This window comes from Thamnophis elegans, chromosome 4 (assembly GCF_009769535.1).
Source record: "Thamnophis elegans isolate rThaEle1 chromosome 4, rThaEle1.pri, whole genome shotgun sequence".
NCBI lineage: Eukaryota > Metazoa > Chordata > Lepidosauria > Squamata > Colubridae > Thamnophis > Thamnophis elegans.
In genome coordinates this window covers 119,602,359-119,619,775 of record NC_045544.1, presented here as the reverse complement: position 1 = coordinate 119,619,775, position 17,417 = coordinate 119,602,359, and the positions used below count along the sequence as shown (strand labels likewise).

Sequence of the window (17,417 nt, the reverse complement as noted above, 5' to 3'; positions counted from 1 at the left end):
GTCGTACAGTGAGATGGTTGCAGAGGAGCATGGGCCAGACCCGGAGACTGGGGAAGGCTCGGACGAGGGTTCTGCGTCAAAGGCAGAGATGGGGTCGAGGCCATCTGGCAGTGATCAGATGCCTACGGAGCTAGTTAGCAGTGAGGCAGAAGAACAGCTAGAGCCTGTTCCCAGTGTGCGCTTGCGCAGAGCTGCCAAAAGAAAAAAACAACTCAGAAATCAGGGTAGACTTGGGAGTAAAGTCACAAGTGGATGGTGGATGGCCCCTCCCATAGGACATAAAAGAGGAGTGAAAGGGGAGTGGGCTTTTGCAGGAAACAATTCATTCGTACGGTCATTAGATTCGTTTCAGGAGTGTGAAGATCTGTCCGTGAATCTCAGAGACTCTGTGCCCAGCCTTTCCTTGCACAGCACCTCGTTTGGAAAATATTTACATGGCAGCGTTCCAAGATAGATAAGGTCTGTAGTCATAAATATTCCTTTGAAAGACTGTTTGCCAGGCCTTTGCTGAATGTGAACGAGAGGAATTCACATTTGTTTAATAAAAGGACAATGTCGGGACCAGGACTCTGCCTCGTGCTTTTTGGGGAAGCCTGATTAGAAGACTTCATGCCATGTATATGGCAGAACCATTCTACCTCCACGTCTTTTGTAGCTTGCTCCCTTCTTTGTTTTGTTAATTTTAATGCTAATATTTATGCTCTTATTTTTAATGTTTGACCTTGTTTCTCTACTGCTGAGAAACTGCACAGAATCATCTCTAGGCGAGATGGGGTGCATATAAATAATAAAACAAATCAACAGCTTTTGTAACCCCCCGTCACTTTGATTGTCCGCTTCTGTAGTTCCAGCTCAAATTACCATTTTCAAATATGGTGACCAGAACCATACATAGATTTCCAGGTGTGGGTCATACCCTAAATTTATATAAGTGTGCTACAATGTTGACCATTTTTAATTCCTTCTTTATTTTTCCTAGTTGGGAGCTTGCCATTCCCGCAACAGTCATATACATCAGCCTTTTCACCGAGGTATCCTTTATGACCCCAAGATAATTTTCCTGGTTAGTAAACAAGACAGTTCAGGTTCCAGCTGTGTATATGAAAAATTAACGTAGAGTGTTTTGCCCCCAATGGATCATTTTATACTTAACTTGTTCTGCTTGTATGTGCCTTTTCTCCCCACCTCCCATTCCAATATCGGAGTGTTTCCCAGGGCTCTTGAAAAGCAGCAATGTCAAGAGATTCTTCAACTTTGCTCAGAGGCCAAACCACCAGGTTGATGATTGTCAAGGATATCCTCATCCTTCTGAGGATCAAAGTATTTTCACTGGCAAGTATCAACTCTCCTTCCCAAAGAGAAGAATAAGTAGACAGAACAAGGAATCAGGGAGGGACTGCTGGAAAAATTAGAATCCTGCAGTCAATTGGACTGATCTCTCTCCCTCCCTGCTCTCTCTCTCTCTCGCTCTTCTCCCCTCTTTTAAATAAAAATGCAAAGTCCATCCCCCTCTATAGAGCGGCTCCTGATCAGCCTATCATCATCATGCCTGACCCCCATCTTGCGTGCCGTTTTCTAATTTATATTGTGACCCTTCGTGCAATCCATGCCTTGTTGTACCCTTGGGAAAAGCTTTGTTTCCCGTGTTCCTGGACATCAGAGAAGCTCAGACAGTGAGAAAGGGAACAGGGGAGTGCTCACAATGAAAGAAGAGTAGCTACACCTCCCTCTTCCCTCTTCTATAGGAAAAAAATGTATCTCCTCAACAAGAAGGGAAAACTGCTCCCAACATGGTGGTCAACCAGGGAGACCTTCAAGCCCAAACATCCCACATGTAAAAAAAAAAAAACACAGGCAGATTAGGAATTTGATCCCTCTTTGGAAATTAGATGGCTTCTTCCAGGAAGGTTAATTTCTACTCTCTCCTGCTTGGAGTTAGAGGGTAGGTTAATACATAATTATTTTGGGGGGAAAGAGGCTGGAACTAGGGAGGAAGCAGTTACAGGCATTAGAAGAGGAAGATGGTGTTTGGAGTAGCAGGGGGAGTCCTTTTTCTCAGCCCCCCCTCCACAGATAGCAACAGTGACTCCCAGCCCCCTTGTATGTGTGTGTGTGGGGGGGGTGTCTGATGGCCATCTGGACTGAGGTTTCTCCCTACCCACCAACCAGAAGACGCTTCCATTGGGCTCCCCGTGGGCCGAGCAGAATCCCTGAATATTATTTATTTTAAAGAGTCAACATTTATTGTGCAAGAAAAAAAGAAAAGAAAAGAAAAGCCGAGAGACCAAAGGATTTGCATCGCCTTTCAGAGAGAGAGAGACGGGCAGCAAAGGCAGCAGTGGATGTTGGCAAGGCAAGGAGTAACATTCCCCCAAGCAACCCATCAGGTGCAAGGACCTATTGCACGCTCTGGCTCATTACCCAACCATGGCTCAGACACTCCCTCCTCTTGGCCTGCTTGACGGTGCCAGGCAGTCCCCAACCCCACTTCCATGGAGTATCGGCACCCAGCCTGCTCCGGCCAAGTCTCCTTCAACTATACAGAGTGACCCATAGATGTACCCCAAGCAGCCTTTCACAAGAGCTCTCCATCCAAAAGGAAAAAAAGAAAAGAAAAGATTCCATCCCATTCTACAAGATGTCTGGTTTTCCTGTAAAGCCATTCCTGGTCGTGCAGGTGGGCTTGTCCACTGAGAGGAAGAGCTAGAGAAGAGCCCAGGGAGGGCAATGCAACCTAGCCTCACGTCAAGCCCAGAGAGAGCATCCCCGTACATCTCTCCCCTTGGCTTGTTAAGCGTTGGGTCCGGCCCGTTATGCAATCTCCTTGATCCTGTGGATGTAGTTGTGCAGCTCCTCGGGCTCCTGCAAACCTATGTCTTGACAGACCCACTCCAAGTCCTCTTCATCCGCTATAGGAATTGAATTATAGGCCAGTTCCTCGGAGGGCATGGTGGCAAAGGTAGTAAATTTGACCCGCTTGCGCTTGGAAGTGGGAGAATTGAGCGGGTCCTCGCTCTGGTCCCTGGTGGAGCCCCCGGAAGAGCCATCCCCCCGCCCGTGAACCTGACTCTGCACACTGGTTTGCGAGGAGCCGCTGCTGTGGTGGTCCCCATGGCAGCATGTCTGCACATTCTCCAGTGGGTTGCCTGGGCTCTCAGGCTGAGGAGATAGATCATTCTGGGCCCGCAGCGGTTGTCCGTTTCCCAAGAAGACCCAGTGGTGGGAGTGGTCCATGTTGGTTTGTCCTTCTGGCGGGATCCGTTTGTGCCGGTACTTGAGTACAAAGACAATACAATTAATAAGGAACACCAGAATGGCTAAACAGAAGACACCGAGCAGGGCGTACATGCCTATTTCCAGGTCTGTGAGTCCCCGGGAGACTTGCACGAAGCCAGTGGGAATGGGTGGGAAGTCCTCCGTTGGAAGGATGACGCTGGGTGCCCAACTCTCCTGACTTGGCACCAGCGGCCACTCTACTTCCACCCGTGGCGTGGTGCGAGGCACACTCTTCTCCCGTCCGGGTCTGCTAGGAGTTTGGACAGGCTCATAGTCATAAGTAGGTTCCTCCTCGGAGCTGAAATGCACACGGACATTGGCCAACGTGGTGGCCAGCACACTCTTGCGTTTGGTCTTCTGGCAGCTCTCGCAAATCAGCAGGTCAGCTTTGATCAGCTCGCCGGACCCTTCTCCTTCAGCCCTCACTAGTGAGAAGGTCCGCTCGGGCACCACCGATATCACTGACTTGTCCTGGCTTGTCACCACCAGTGTGTAATCCTTTGGGTCGTACAAAGAGAGGGGAGCAATTGTGCCATCGCTGTACGACACCCAGAGGCTGAGCAGAGCTTCCTATTTGAAAGAGAGAGAGGAAAAGTGTTTGGAACCACTCGTAAACTTTTGCACGAGAATGTATTCTTGTCTCCTAGGAGAGCTCAAATTACTTAAATCAGAGACAGTATGTGACCTCTAGAGAATAGAACCTTTTAGTTATGGAGAGCCCAATTCAAAATGCTTGCCTCCTCATTCCATTTAATAGACAATGATCTTCTGGCTTTTTACAGTCTTTATTTAAGAACCTTCCTACCTTAAGAACTACAGAACAATCCGGAATATCTTTCCTTTGGGCTGCCAGGAAAGAAAGGTCATCAATAGTTATCAAGCACAATTTCAGAAAAGCTACTTTGCTGATCAAGGAAGACATAACAAGGCATCCTTTGATCTCCCAGAACCGGTGACCCCCCGTTTCAAAACCACCATTCTCTATCAGTCCTAATTCCCCAATTTCCCCTGTTTCTATGTTTTATATTAAACCTTCCCCATACTCGTCATCTTTTAGATATTCTGAAATGCAAATTCCCACCTCCCCATCTCGTGCACATTAACCAGTCCTTTTTTCTCAAACCGGTCTCTCTTTTTGTCTGATTTATTCATACCCGGTCACGATATTCTCAATTTTCCATCTTCACCCAATATGGAAAACCATACATTTGGATTAACGAAAGGAAATTGGTGTGTTTGCTTAAATAAATAAATAGCAATAGCACTTAGACTTATATACCGCTTCATGGTGCTTTACAGCCCTCTCTAAGTGGTTTATAGAGTCAGCCTGTTGCCTCCAGCAATCTGGGTCTTCAGTTTACCCACCTTGGAAGGATGGAAGGCTGAGTCTATTGGTTCTTTGGGTGTGGATTGGTGGGCATGGCATGGCTTGGTGGGTGTGGTAGGGGAAGGATACTGCAAATTCTCCATTCCCTCCTGATCAACTGGGACTCGGGAGGCAGAGAATAGATGGGGGCGGGGACAGTCAGAGATGGTATTTACTGGTTCTCCGAACTACTCAAAATTTCCTCTACCAGTTCTCTAGAACTGGTCAGAACCTGCTGAATACCACCTTTGGTGTACATATAAACATATATGCGATAATATCAATAGTATACTATCTTCCATTATAATACCTACTATATTTAGTATATAGATTATATTTACTAATCATTTTTTCTTTCTCATGTAGTCCATATTTCATATAAATCCACTCATCTAACCTCTGTATCTGTCAGCTAACCATTTGTAGAAAAGTTCTCGTGTCACAAAATATTCCAAATCTTCTTTTTCTTTGATTTTTAAGGTTAACCTATCAATTTCTGCACATTCCAGATTTTTTTAGATTATATTATCATCTGCAGCTATTTCTGCACTTTTTCCGATGTTGTGCGTATACAATCCTGGTATTTTATTTTATTTTTATTGGTTGCATCAAAAATTTTGCAAGGGCTTTATATTTTCTTTGTGTACAGCTTACTCTGTAAACCGCTTGGAATAATTTGGAATATGTAGACCATATGTGATGTACTCAACTATCAAATGAACATTTACGAGACTACGGAAATCTTGTAAAAAATTTCCTTCGCTGGTAAGCTACCTTCTTCTATACACATGCAGGCTGAGTCCACACAAGAATGTAAGCAACAACAACATTAACCGATTAAAGAGCAATTATGTTTAAGCATGTTGTGTGAATGCAACTGCCAGATCTTTAACTGAGTTTGTTCACCTTATTGAGCAAACCCAACAGTGGTGGGTTTCAAAATTTTTTGGAACCTACTCTGTGGGTATGGCCTCCTTTGTGGGAGTGGCTTGCTGGCCATGTGACCTGGTGGGAGTGGCTTGCCGGCCATGTGTTCTCTCTCTTTCTCTCTCTCTCTCTTTCCTTCCTTTTGTCTCTCTGTCCCTTTTTTCTTTTTTTCTTTCATCTCTCTCTCACTCTTTTTCTTTCTTTTTTTCTTTCTTTCTTTCTTTCTTTCTTTCTTTCTTTCTTTCTTTCTTTCTTTCTTTCTTCTTTCTTCCTTTCTCTTTCTCTCTCTCTCTCTGTCAGTCTGTGTGTGTGTGGGTGTCTGTGTCTGTGTGTGGCAGTGGTGGGTTTCAAAATTTTTTGGAACCTCTTCTGTAGGGGTGGCCTGCTTTCCGGGTCCACTGGTGGAACCTCTTCTAACCTGTTCGGTAGATTTGACGAACTGGTTCTACCGAATAGGTGCGAACTGGTAGGAACCCACCTCTGAAACCCAACGACATAATAATGTATTGTGAGAAGAATTTTGCTGTAATTTTTAGTGATTTTAAAAAAAAACCCAGTAAAAACTCAAAAAACTCACTAAAGCACATATTTCTCTGAACCTTTTAAAGATTTAGCCTCTCTCCAACGAACTAGATTTCCCCTTCCACATCAATGCACAGAAAAATTCAGTCCCCTATTAGGGACATTTTGGAGAAGCAATTTGTTCAGACCAAGTTCCATCTTTCCTGTGACATCCTAGTTCTCGGACTACAGAGAATATTCTCAAGTGAAGCAACCTCTCATCCCATGGGACTCTCTCTGCAGTTTGAAGAGAACAGTTGGCTTTCTCTTTGGCCGTCTGTGAGAATGAGGCCAATCCATTCCCTTGAACCTTGGGGGCTTCTGGGAACTACAAAGTGATCGTACTTTCCTAAGAGTGATCAACATTACCTGCTTGGAGAAATTGAGGGTCTGCTGAGCTGTTGTCTTGGCCACAATGGTATGGCTATTTCCAGGGCTAGCATGAAGGGAAAGGGAGAGGTTTGAGACCACCTGAGCTTTCAATTCCACAATGGTAACCTTCTCATCAACCACAGTCACTGGTGTCTCACCAAGGACAGCTTCCATAAGTGGAGAAACTACCTGTAGAAAAAAATGGATGTCCTTATTGATAAAGAACTACAACTGAGGATTCAGAGAATCAGGTTTTTGAAAATGTGAAAAGAACCCTTTTAAAAGCATAAGAAGAATATTTAAATGAATGAATATTTCTGGATGAAATGGAAGATCCTTCATATTGAGCAATTTATTTTTCTAATATAATGCAAAATGTTGGTAGCATAAATTGGGGGCTGCAGACTGCAAATAATAGTGCTGAAGGGCAAATGTAGCACATAGACCTTATACAGCAACCTCTCCCAAATCTCTTCTTATAAAAAAGTTGCTCCAATTTCACCTTTTTTTAGTTGTTTTTTTCTTTTTTTCCAAGAACCTCTTCAGATAATGGTAGACAAAAATGAGGATGAAATAGGCCCTGAAATAAGGTAAAGGTTCCCCACTCACATATGTGCTAGTCGTTCCCGACTCTAGGGGGTGGTGCTCATCTCCATTTCAAAGCCGAAGAGCCACCATTGTCCGAAGACATCTCTGTGGTCATGTGGCTGGCATGACTAAACACCAAAGGCACATGGAGTCTCTATTACCTTCCCAGCAAAGGTGGTTCCTATTTTTCTACTTGCATTTTTTACATGCTTTCGAATTGCTAGATTGGCAGAAGCTGGGGCAAGTAATGGGCGCTCATGCCATTATGCAGTGCTAGGGATTCGAACCGCCAAACTGCCGACCTTTCTGATCAACAAGCTCAGCGCTTTAGCCACTGAGCCACCATGTCCCTCAGGCCCTGAAATATCTCTCTTTAAAAAAAAACCTTATCCTAACCCAGAACCTGACATTTGTAGACCCAGGAGGTGGAAGACAAATATATACTGATATTAGAATCAAAACTTTCATTTAAAAAAGAGCATGAAAGGAATAAAATATGCCTTGCATTGCTCAAGGATAAGCAAGGCTTCATATATACTGCAGCACGAAACATGCATGCAAGTCTAATATCACTGTCGTAACTTATTGGTATCACCTTTTCCCCTGCACTGAATATGGGTTATCTCACACGAGAAATATGTTTTCTTTTCTTCTTTCTTTTTAAAGCAAGGAATACATTACAGGAAAAGATATGCCCATGACACAACAGCTTCTGAAGTTTTGTAATAGAGGTTCTGGATCTCAAAATTGCCTCCTGAGATCTATAGCCACATTTTCCGTGTCTCTCTCTGGAATTGGGCTTCTCATAATAATACAGCCAGTCCACAGATCATCACCCATTCGTGATCTCTCCTTCACATAGACAGACAGGAAGTTCTTCAAAGGGTATTTTCTCAGCGGGAGGCACGCTGACCTTGAGCAGCACCGTCTTTGAAGATGGCAGACTGGGATTTTTGCTTAGGAAAGCTATACAATGTCAAAGCCTGGAATTAATTGAAGTTACAGAGATTCCTGGCACAGAGTCAAGCCCTGCTCAGAAATGTTCAGGGAGAAAATGCACAGGAGAGAGGCAAGGAATATGGGTGGGGAATGCAAAATGGAGGAAGGAAGGTACACAAACATCTTCTTCTAGGCCTGCCTAAACTAAGCCAACTGCTACGCTAGCTAGGAACTCTAACCTTGATAATCTGACACGAAACAGGTTGCGGAATACTGCTTTAAATACACAGAACCCACACACTGTATGGATTATATACCTTCATTTCTGAATTATCTGCATAAGGATTCAATCAATCAATCAGAATAGAACTGGAAGGGACCTTAGAGGTCTTCTACTCCAACCCCCTGCTCAAACAGGAAACCAATGTTGGCAAACCTTTTCGGCACTGAGTGCTGAAACGGAAGTGTGAACGTGTAGGGAGCACCAAAAAATGGAAGCAGTTTCTTGGAATGCATGAGCTCCCCAGGAAGCTGAGCTTCCAGTTTCCAGTGTGTGCGTATGTACCAGTCACCTGGTCTTCCGGTTTCTGGTGCGCATGCATGCCAAGGAGCTGCTTTCCCAGTTTCTGGTGCTCCCAACTGCTTGAAGACCAGCTGGCCGGCGTGCCGGAACCCAACAAAGCAACAGGTGATGGCTGGAGTGCTTGGAGAGATGGCTCTGTGTGCCACTTCCAGCACCTATGCCATAGGTTTCCCATCCCTGCCTTATACCCTTTTAGATAGGTGGCTGTCCAGTCTTTTCTTAAAAACCTCCAGTGATGGAGCACCCGTAACTTCTGAAGGCAAGCTGTTGCCCGGGTTAATTGTCCTCACTGTGTTGAAGTTTCTCCCTAATTCCAGGTTCCTCCTCTCCTGGATTAGTTTCCATTTTTTACATATTACACATTTAGTTTATATACTTAACATTACATAATGTTCTGTAATATGGCATTCCTACTCCCAAATTCAATATTCGCTGGTTGCTAACCCCTGGAACTGACTCCACTGAAGATTCCATTTAAAAAATAAATAAATAAAAGGTCTTGAGTGAAATAGGATGCTGGATTGCTCTTCTTGCTCTAGAAAATAAAAGAAGTGGGATAGGTTGGGTGGGAGAAGGTTGGATAGTTTTGAAAACAGGATATCCACTTTCTTTGCCTCCAAATGTACGAGACAATAATAAGCAAATGGTTTATCTGGATTTCTGCAAACTTATTCTTCGTTCACTTTTGCCATTACAACAGACAATGTGAGGACAGCTTATGGATCATTTATTGATGGCATTTACTGGGATTTTGTGCACCGAGGAATGACATTAATGTCCGTCGTTCCTTCCTTCCTTCCTTCCTTCCTTCCTTCCCCCACCCTATACGACTAATACAATTTTTTTTTTTTAGTTCAGCACTTGACTAGCTTTTACCTTGAACAAGGTAGCGCCTGGCTCCCTGCCAGCTAGTGTTTTGCTGTTGACCATGTGTGCCACGCGTGGGTTGTCGACCTTCATGAAGTCACTGACCAGGTCTGTGACCTCCACCATCCACTCGGGACCCAACATGGTGACCACCTGATCGGTGCCCTCCGAGGAGGTGGTGTGGAACTGGGTGAACACTTGCAAGGTGGAATGCTGGTACTGAAGGGTGCAGCCCCTGCTCTGCCTCCGCTCTTCTTCCTCCTCCTCATCGTCACTCTCCCGTATGGACCTGTGAGAAGTTGAAGGATATCAGCAGGGGAAAAGGATTTGGTTGGCAGCTTTGTTTTCAATGCAGACTATTTTCCTTTTGATCAATCTTTTTTCTTTCTTCCTCAGATGGTCAGAAATCAGTTTCTTGACCTCCAAGAAAGACAACCATGAATTTAAGATAACTGCGCCCCCCCCCCAAAATAAGAATTTCAGATAGACAAGAAAAGAAAGATAAACCAAAAAATGACATCGAATGCCTAGCTTCCTCAATTTATCAAGCTGGCATTGCCAACTGAAGCTAAAACCAATCCAGAAAATATACCCCTATCCCAGGGGTTTCAAACTCGCAGCCCATGGGCTGGATGCATCATGCACCTGGTTAAGTGAAGGGGGGGGGGAAGTTGCGATACGTCAGAGGATGACGATGTGACGACGCGAGTTTGACACTCCTGCCCTATCCCAAAGAAATGGATGGACATGATATACACCTGTGATGGCGAACCTATGGCACATGTGCCACAGGTGGCACATGTAGCCATATTTGCTGGCATGCCAGCATGCCAGCTGATTTTTCACCCTTCCAGAAAGCCTCCGGAGGCTGGGGAGGGTGAAAAATGGCCCCAACAGCCCAACCAGAAGTTTAGGAATGATCCATGGCTTCTGGAAAGCCTCCGGGAGGCTGGGGGTGGACATTTCCGCCCTCCCCTGGCTTCAGGAAAGCCTCCAGAGCCTGGGGAGGGGGCATGCGCACATGCAGTGAGGGGGTCACGCACGCATATGTAGGTGGGCGGGAAGATTGAATTGGTGTGGGTGTGCAGGCGCAATTTTGGCACACCATAAAAAAAAAGATTCGCCACCACTGATATAAACTATACTAGTGGGCATATCTGTACATATTCCTGTCATGAGCCAGGCTCCTAAACATGGAGCCTCAGGGCAAACAGAATTAATTAATTTACACTAGCTGAAGGAATGGCTACTAATTGCACTTAATTTTTTGTTTGTAAAATACGCTATCTCATTTACAAAGCTGGTTGATTGCTATCTGTGTATTCTCTCTCTCACATACACATTCTTATACTCATTTTCACACAAGTCACAACACTGGCAAGTACATGAAGGGAGAGGGGGAATACGTAGGAGGTAGATGCCGCAAGGGGAAAAAGAGGGGATTGGGAAATTGGGAGACATCCCGAGTGCTCCACAGTTGTTACAAAATAAATTCCCCAGGGAGTTTCTCATCCCAAGCAACACTAATCTGCAGGTCTGCAGTCATTAGCATTTCTTGCCCATATGTTTATCTTTATAACTTTCTCTGTCCTTACCATCGAACTGAAGGGAATGCCCTGCCCAATTAATTAATTAAATTTTTTTGGGGGGGGGGGTATGTTGTGTTGTCAGGTAGATAAGGTAGTCAACTCTGATCCCACCATGGCGGGATCAGCCACCATGATACAGCCAGCTGGATTTTGAAGATGATGGCAACACAACACCCAAAGATAGAAAGGGCAATGCTACCTGTCCTCCAAAGTGAATATTTCGGATCATGAACATTCTCATTCTCATTTACTGAGCTGTGCTTTCTGCTTATCGGCAGTTGACAGATACGAGTATCTAGTATGGAAAGGCTAGTAAGCTTAAGTTTACACATTGGCCACTCAAACATCTGCAGCAGACTTTCCCATTCTATTCCTTTCTGTACTACTGGAGTCATAAGAACCACATCATGCAATCACTTAAGGCATCAATCCCCAACCTTTTGGGCACTAGGGACCAGATCTGTGGAGGGCAATTTTTCCATGGATCCAGTGGAGGGGGGGAGAGCAGGGGTGGGCTGTTGGGGGTTTGCAGGAGTTCGGGAAAACCTCTGGTTAAGATTTTGTGCAGTTCGGAGAACCCCCAAATCCCATTCCTGGCTGGCCTTGCCCACCCCATCTCGCCCCTCCCAGGAGTCCCCCGCGCGGCTTGTTTTGGATGCAGGTAAGTGCAGGGCATGCACAGAGACTTGGGGAAGGCGAAAAATGGGCCTACCGGAAGTTAGGCTAACTGAGTGCCCAAAGTGCGCACAACCCCCCCCCCAATGGCCACGCATCTGCCCCACCCCTGCGTATCTGCCCTGCCCCATACATGTGTGCACCCCGAATGGGTACACCCCGCATGTGCATGCCTCATGTGTGCCCCGCCTTCTGCACGTGCCCCACCCCCCACGGCATAGACCTGAAGACTCGCTGGATGGTTGGAGGCGTGCGTGCATGTATGGCGGAGCTGAGCTCGCATGCCCACAGAGAGGGCGCTGTATGCCACCTCTGGAACGTGTGCCATAAGTCCGCCATCACTGCTCTAAACCCTTGTTAGGAGTGCAGAGCCCAAAACTAGCCTACCTGCGATCAGGTAAGATGGGGACTCTCCATCCTTTCACTTGGCTGAGGCGTGGGTCAGACAGCTCAATATGAAGAGGGAGTTTGGGGACCCACACAGTCATCTCCAAGAGAGCACTGAGGTGCTCGTAGCTGAAGAAGACACCTGCATTCATGGACCCCCTGGACTCCTTGCCGCTCACAAAGACATAGTCACAGCTACTGGACACCTAAAGGGAAAATGGGGAGGAAAAAAGAAGACATTCCACATGTTTATGGATTTTGAAGACTTTGAGGTAATGTTTCAAAACAAATTACCTTCAAACAAGGGACGGTTTCTAAAACTGCCCTCTTACATGCGCTGCTGATTGTTTTAAAGCATTTGTGTCACGTCTGTAAGAGAGACGGAAAGGGTGGAGGGAGAAGAGAAGACGGATACTTAAGTAAAGAAACAATAGCAACGGCACAGATTTACTGAAGATTTCTTGAACCACCCTAATGACTAAACAAAAAAAACGGGACCAGAAAAAGAAATGGTTTGGAAAAACATTTCCATTATAACTGATCAATATGCATATTGGCTAAGTAAACAATGCCCTTCACCAGAGGGGCAGGCAGTTAAGGATACTGCATAATTTCACATGCATTTGAACTCTAAAGTGCCTCAGTTAAGAGACCATTTTTATTACCGACATGCTTATAGCCTTTACTGTTGCAAATAAGCAGGCTGAAAGCTGTGTAGTCTGCATAGTCTGCTCCCTGAACTCTGCTGATTTATTTATGTCCTACCAAGTGAACATTTTGAATGTGAATGTTGTAGGAGGAATGTCCTGGGGCAAACAATAATTGAACCAGGCCCAAGAGGCACCGTTTCGTCCCATCACCTGCACCAGGGGTGAAACGCTCTGAAGTCTGCTACTGGGTTGCTTCGCTACTGGTTTGTTTGCACATGAATGCCTGCTTTGCATGCAGACCAGGAGTGGGTTCCTGCCAGTTCTAACCTCTTCTATAGAAGAGGTTCCACAAATCTACCGTGCCATTTAGAACCGATTCCTTTTCCCCGCCCGTCTGCACCACACTTGCCCCGCCCACCACTCACTGATTGGCTGGCTCACCAATCGCCCTGCCTAAGAGTCCTATCTAAACCTTAAAGCTGTCAAGTTTGAACACCCCTAGGGTTTTTTTCCTAAAGGGTTAGGTGTGCAAGGGTCTTGTAACTTCACAGCTTTAAGACTTGCACACTTCAATGCCAGAGTTCCTGAGCCAACATTTTGGTTGCTAAGCAAGAGCATTTGTTAAGTGAGTTTCACCACGTTTTACAAGTTGACCACGCCCACCCAGTCACATGACTGTCAAGCAACCCCCACTCGGTCACATGGCCAGCAAGCCACTCCCACAAAGCAGGCCACACCTACAGAAGAGGTTCTAAAAAAATTTGAAACCCACCACTGACGCAGACGCTACCGCATAATGCTGAAAAAGGAGGATTGAGACACCTTTTCTGTGTCTGCAAAGGTAGGTAGAACAGCGAGGGGGGGTGGAGAAACAGATTTAGCAGCAGGATTTCCTGCTTTCTAGTGAATATAAATCACACGGCACAGCTGATTGTCAGAACGTACAAAAATGCTACTGGTTCGGGTGAACTAGTAGTTCTGACGATCAGCTGATTGTCACAGAGCTGATCGTCGCAGCTACCTGTTCACCCGAACCGGTAGCATTTTTTACTACCGGTTCGGGTGAACCGGTTCAAACCAGTAGCATTTCACCCCTGAACTGCACCCCAACTACTCCTAAAAATGTCTGATTCTACAAGGTTTGTGCTCCAGTTAAAATGGATTGTTTTGATAGGATGCCAGTCCTGCTGAAGTTTTATAACCATTCAAAATCAAGTGAAATATGGAACACTTATAGTAACCATTAGAACACATCAGTAGGTATCTCGTAAGCACTTTGTGGACTTGGGAATTCAAAACGGCAAATCCTATGTTCCTGTTGGAGATGGGGGCATCTCCTGTTCCTTCACCCAGGGATATTCTCTGAGGTTTTCCAGCTTGCTTCAATATACCTGCTGTGAGAGAGATGTCAAGAGCCAAAGATTCCTAGTGAAGAAATGACAATAATACTTGGCTTGGTTGAAAATATGGGAAAGGGCAGGTGATTGCAGGTGAAAACTGAGGACTTCTGAATCCAGTCCAGAGAGGGTGTCATCTAGAGCAGGGGTCTCCAACCTTTTGGATCTCAGGGACCACTAAATTAATAATTTTAAATCCCGCGGACCATTAATATGATCTGCCTAATGACCGGCTGGGTGGGCATGGCTAGGTGGTCATGTGACTAGGTGGGTGTGACCAACTTGATGTCACTCACATCAAGGGGCTCCACTACTCGCCCCTCCCCTCCCAGCCCTTCCTCGCCCGCCCAGGCTCCTTAGGGACCCAACAGGAAGCAGTTGCTGGAGCTAAGCAACCACCATGGGAAAGAGTTGGCAAAATAGCTGGCTCAGTTCAAATTGGACCTGACTAAGAAGGAGGCTCAGGAGAAGCACCTCACTGAGGACTATGAGCATAGGCTTTCCAAGCAGAGGGAAGACCTACGGGAGTGCAAGGCCAGGTACTGGTGCCTGGAGGCTCACTGGACTGAGATGGTCAGTTAGTTCCAGGCCATGAAGCAGTCCCACTGGAACAAGATCCTCCAGCTCTTCGCCACCAGCAGCATTTCCCTCCATCCTTTGCCCAAATCCCCGCACCAGGAGGCCGAAGCAGACCCCAAGTCGGAATTTCTCCCCCCCCCCCCTCAACCCACACAAAAAGACCCCATAGGGAAAGACTCTCTGCAGCAACACAAATGTTCATTGCATGTATCCGGCCCAGGAGCCGTAGTTTGAGGACCCCTGACTTAGTGCAATATTAAAAATGCAAATAATTTTTCTGCGGACCACCAAATTTTCTCGTGGACCATCCCAAATGTGCCAACATGGCTCTTTTAATAAATTGGAACTTTGAGGAATCTCTTGCCTCGGACTCTGATTTTATATTGGATGCTATTTGGAACCCTGACAGTATCTCCTGTCTATGTAAGGTCAAAGCAGACAAGATGGTGAACTGAAGGTGAGGGGCTTACATCACAATACGCCATCTACCACTTAGCCCATTTTGGGCCACGCAGAAGAGGAGCAGCCTTTACAGCTTTGGAAATTGTAGGAAGTTACAAATGCCTTTATCAGTGGACATGAATTATTAGGAGCAAAGAAAACATTTAAGAGTCAATCTCCCTCTTTTAGGTTCAAATGCTATTAAACAAGAACATAATAGATGGGAGACACAGATCATTCCTTTTAAGCTTCTTCTTTTCCTGCTTTTTGCCCTGGACCAACGAAACCATCTAATGGATGCTGGGGTAATGCATTTCTTTGGCAAAAGCTTTTCTTTGTGGCAATTTTGAACACTCAAAATAATATTACTTTCAGTTTTACGAGTAGCTAATAGACATTGTGCTATAAAGGCCATCCCGAACTCCCGAAAGAAAGATGGGATGGAAATCAAATGCATTAATTTAAATTTTATGCCCGTTCCCAGGATGGCAATGAAATGGATTCCCCCCACCCCCACCCCAGTGCCAAACAACCAAGAGGATGCCCTAAAAATACATGATGGAGAACATTCATAGACGACTTAGAGTGGGGGTGTCAAACTCAAGGCCCGGGGGCCAGATTTGGCCCATGGGGTGCTTAGATCCAGCCTGCGGGGCCACCTTGGAAAGAACGAAGGATCAGACCGTGGTGCCTCTGCCAGAGCAGACAGGTTCCCAAGCTCCGTTTTCGGCTGGGACCGCCTCCTGAAACCCTCTGCCAGCAAAAACGGAGCTCGGGAGAGCCGCATACTGGAAAAACCTTTGCTGCCCAATAGACTACATAGCATAGGAGGATCTAATGTTAATACTAATGCTAATCCAGCCATTTGGTTAAGAATTATTTCACAACCCTCCCTCTTTTCGGTCCTAGCATCTCTGATGTTCACTATGAATAATCGCACGTTCTCACAGTTGTGTAACAGGTCCGAATACTGACTTGCCTGGTAGTGTCTGCTCTCATTGGCACTTGGGAGAGAGAGAAACATTTTTTTCACAGTTTTGCTCTCTGTGATTCTTTAACTAGAGAGGCAGGCAATTGAATCTGAAACATCTTCCATGCAAAACAGGTGGTCTCCCATTGAGGAATGTGCTGTCTCTCAGGAGGCTTCAACCAGAGACCAAATCTGCTGTGAAAATCACGGCTCTCTTCACTTAAATATACTCCCTGCCCTTCGTTCTGATGTATTTTAATTGGAATTTAACAGCTAAGAGAGTTTATTATGATAATGTGTTTGCCTGCGTCTGTGTCTCGGCACATATGTGTGGCAAAACCTGCTAGGGTCTATTTCCTCTTATTCCCACAGGGCTACTTAAGCTTGGCTTCGACATCCAAGAGACACAAGCTCAGCATGTCTGCAAATCCCAGCTTGGCATCAGAATAAAAATGAGCCCTGAAAAGCATTTCTGGATACTGTGTCATTCATCAAAATAAAGATGCTGGGCTGTCACTTGTATCCCTTACGCTAATAAACACACCCATCGGCACAAACCATTAGACCTTCCCCCAGCCTCTCGGGGCCTGAGAATGCAAATACTACTAAAATTAATACCACCTCCATTCCAAGATGCCTAAAAAACAGCTCCTTCCTGTGGCTCTTTGTTGGGGCCTATCAGCCACCGGCCCCTCCAGCAGCCAAATTAGAGGAGGCGGCATGGGGGGATCAGCATCAAGCAACCTGAGTGCTCCGAGGGGGAAGAGGGAATGGAGCTGGCAGAGAGAGGGAGCGGGGAGGCAGAGCCTGGGCTGTCCATCAGCCCTCAGATGGAGAGTCAACAGCCCCCATGTCTGGAGGTGGCTGATGAGGAAGAGGAGCAGCAGCTTGGTCCAGTGCCTGGTGCGCAGATGCGCAGAAAGCAGAGGAGAGGAAAGCAGTGGAAATACATGGGCCGATCCTTGGGAAGGAAGAGCCACCGCTGCTAGTGAAGCCACACCCCAGCTCAGGAGTAAAAGGCAGAGGGTGGAGATGAATAGATATGGCAGACAACTATTCATCTTCCAGCCAGATGGACTTGTTAGCCTGCAGTGAAAGATAAACTTTTTGCCGGGGCTGCCAGCACTACTAATAAAGGAATCTTTGACTTAACTTCAGAGGGCTTGTTGTGTATGGGGAGCTGGGTCAGAACAGAGACACAGAGGCAGAGCCTGGGCTGTCTGTCAGCCCTCAGATGGAGAGTCATCAGC

At 46.0% G+C, this 17,417-nt stretch overlaps 1 protein-coding gene across 1 annotated transcript in view; it reads right to left on the bottom strand.

Moving 5' to 3' along the window:
- Nucleotides 1-2,811: 2,811 nt before the first annotated feature.
- TMEM132E (transmembrane protein 132E) overlaps nucleotides 2,812-17,417 on the bottom strand; it is a 43,162-nt gene continuing 28,556 nt past the window's right edge. Inside the window, exons 6-9 of the mRNA XM_032216109.1 lie at nucleotides 12,131-12,336; nucleotides 9,489-9,768; nucleotides 6,500-6,691; nucleotides 2,812-3,846 (exon numbers count right to left, since the gene is read on the bottom strand). Coding sequence (XP_032072000.1) covers nucleotides 2,812-3,846; nucleotides 6,500-6,691; nucleotides 9,489-9,768; nucleotides 12,131-12,336 — 1,713 coding nt within the window. The remainder of the gene's footprint in view (nucleotides 3,847-6,499; nucleotides 6,692-9,488; nucleotides 9,769-12,130; nucleotides 12,337-17,417) is intronic.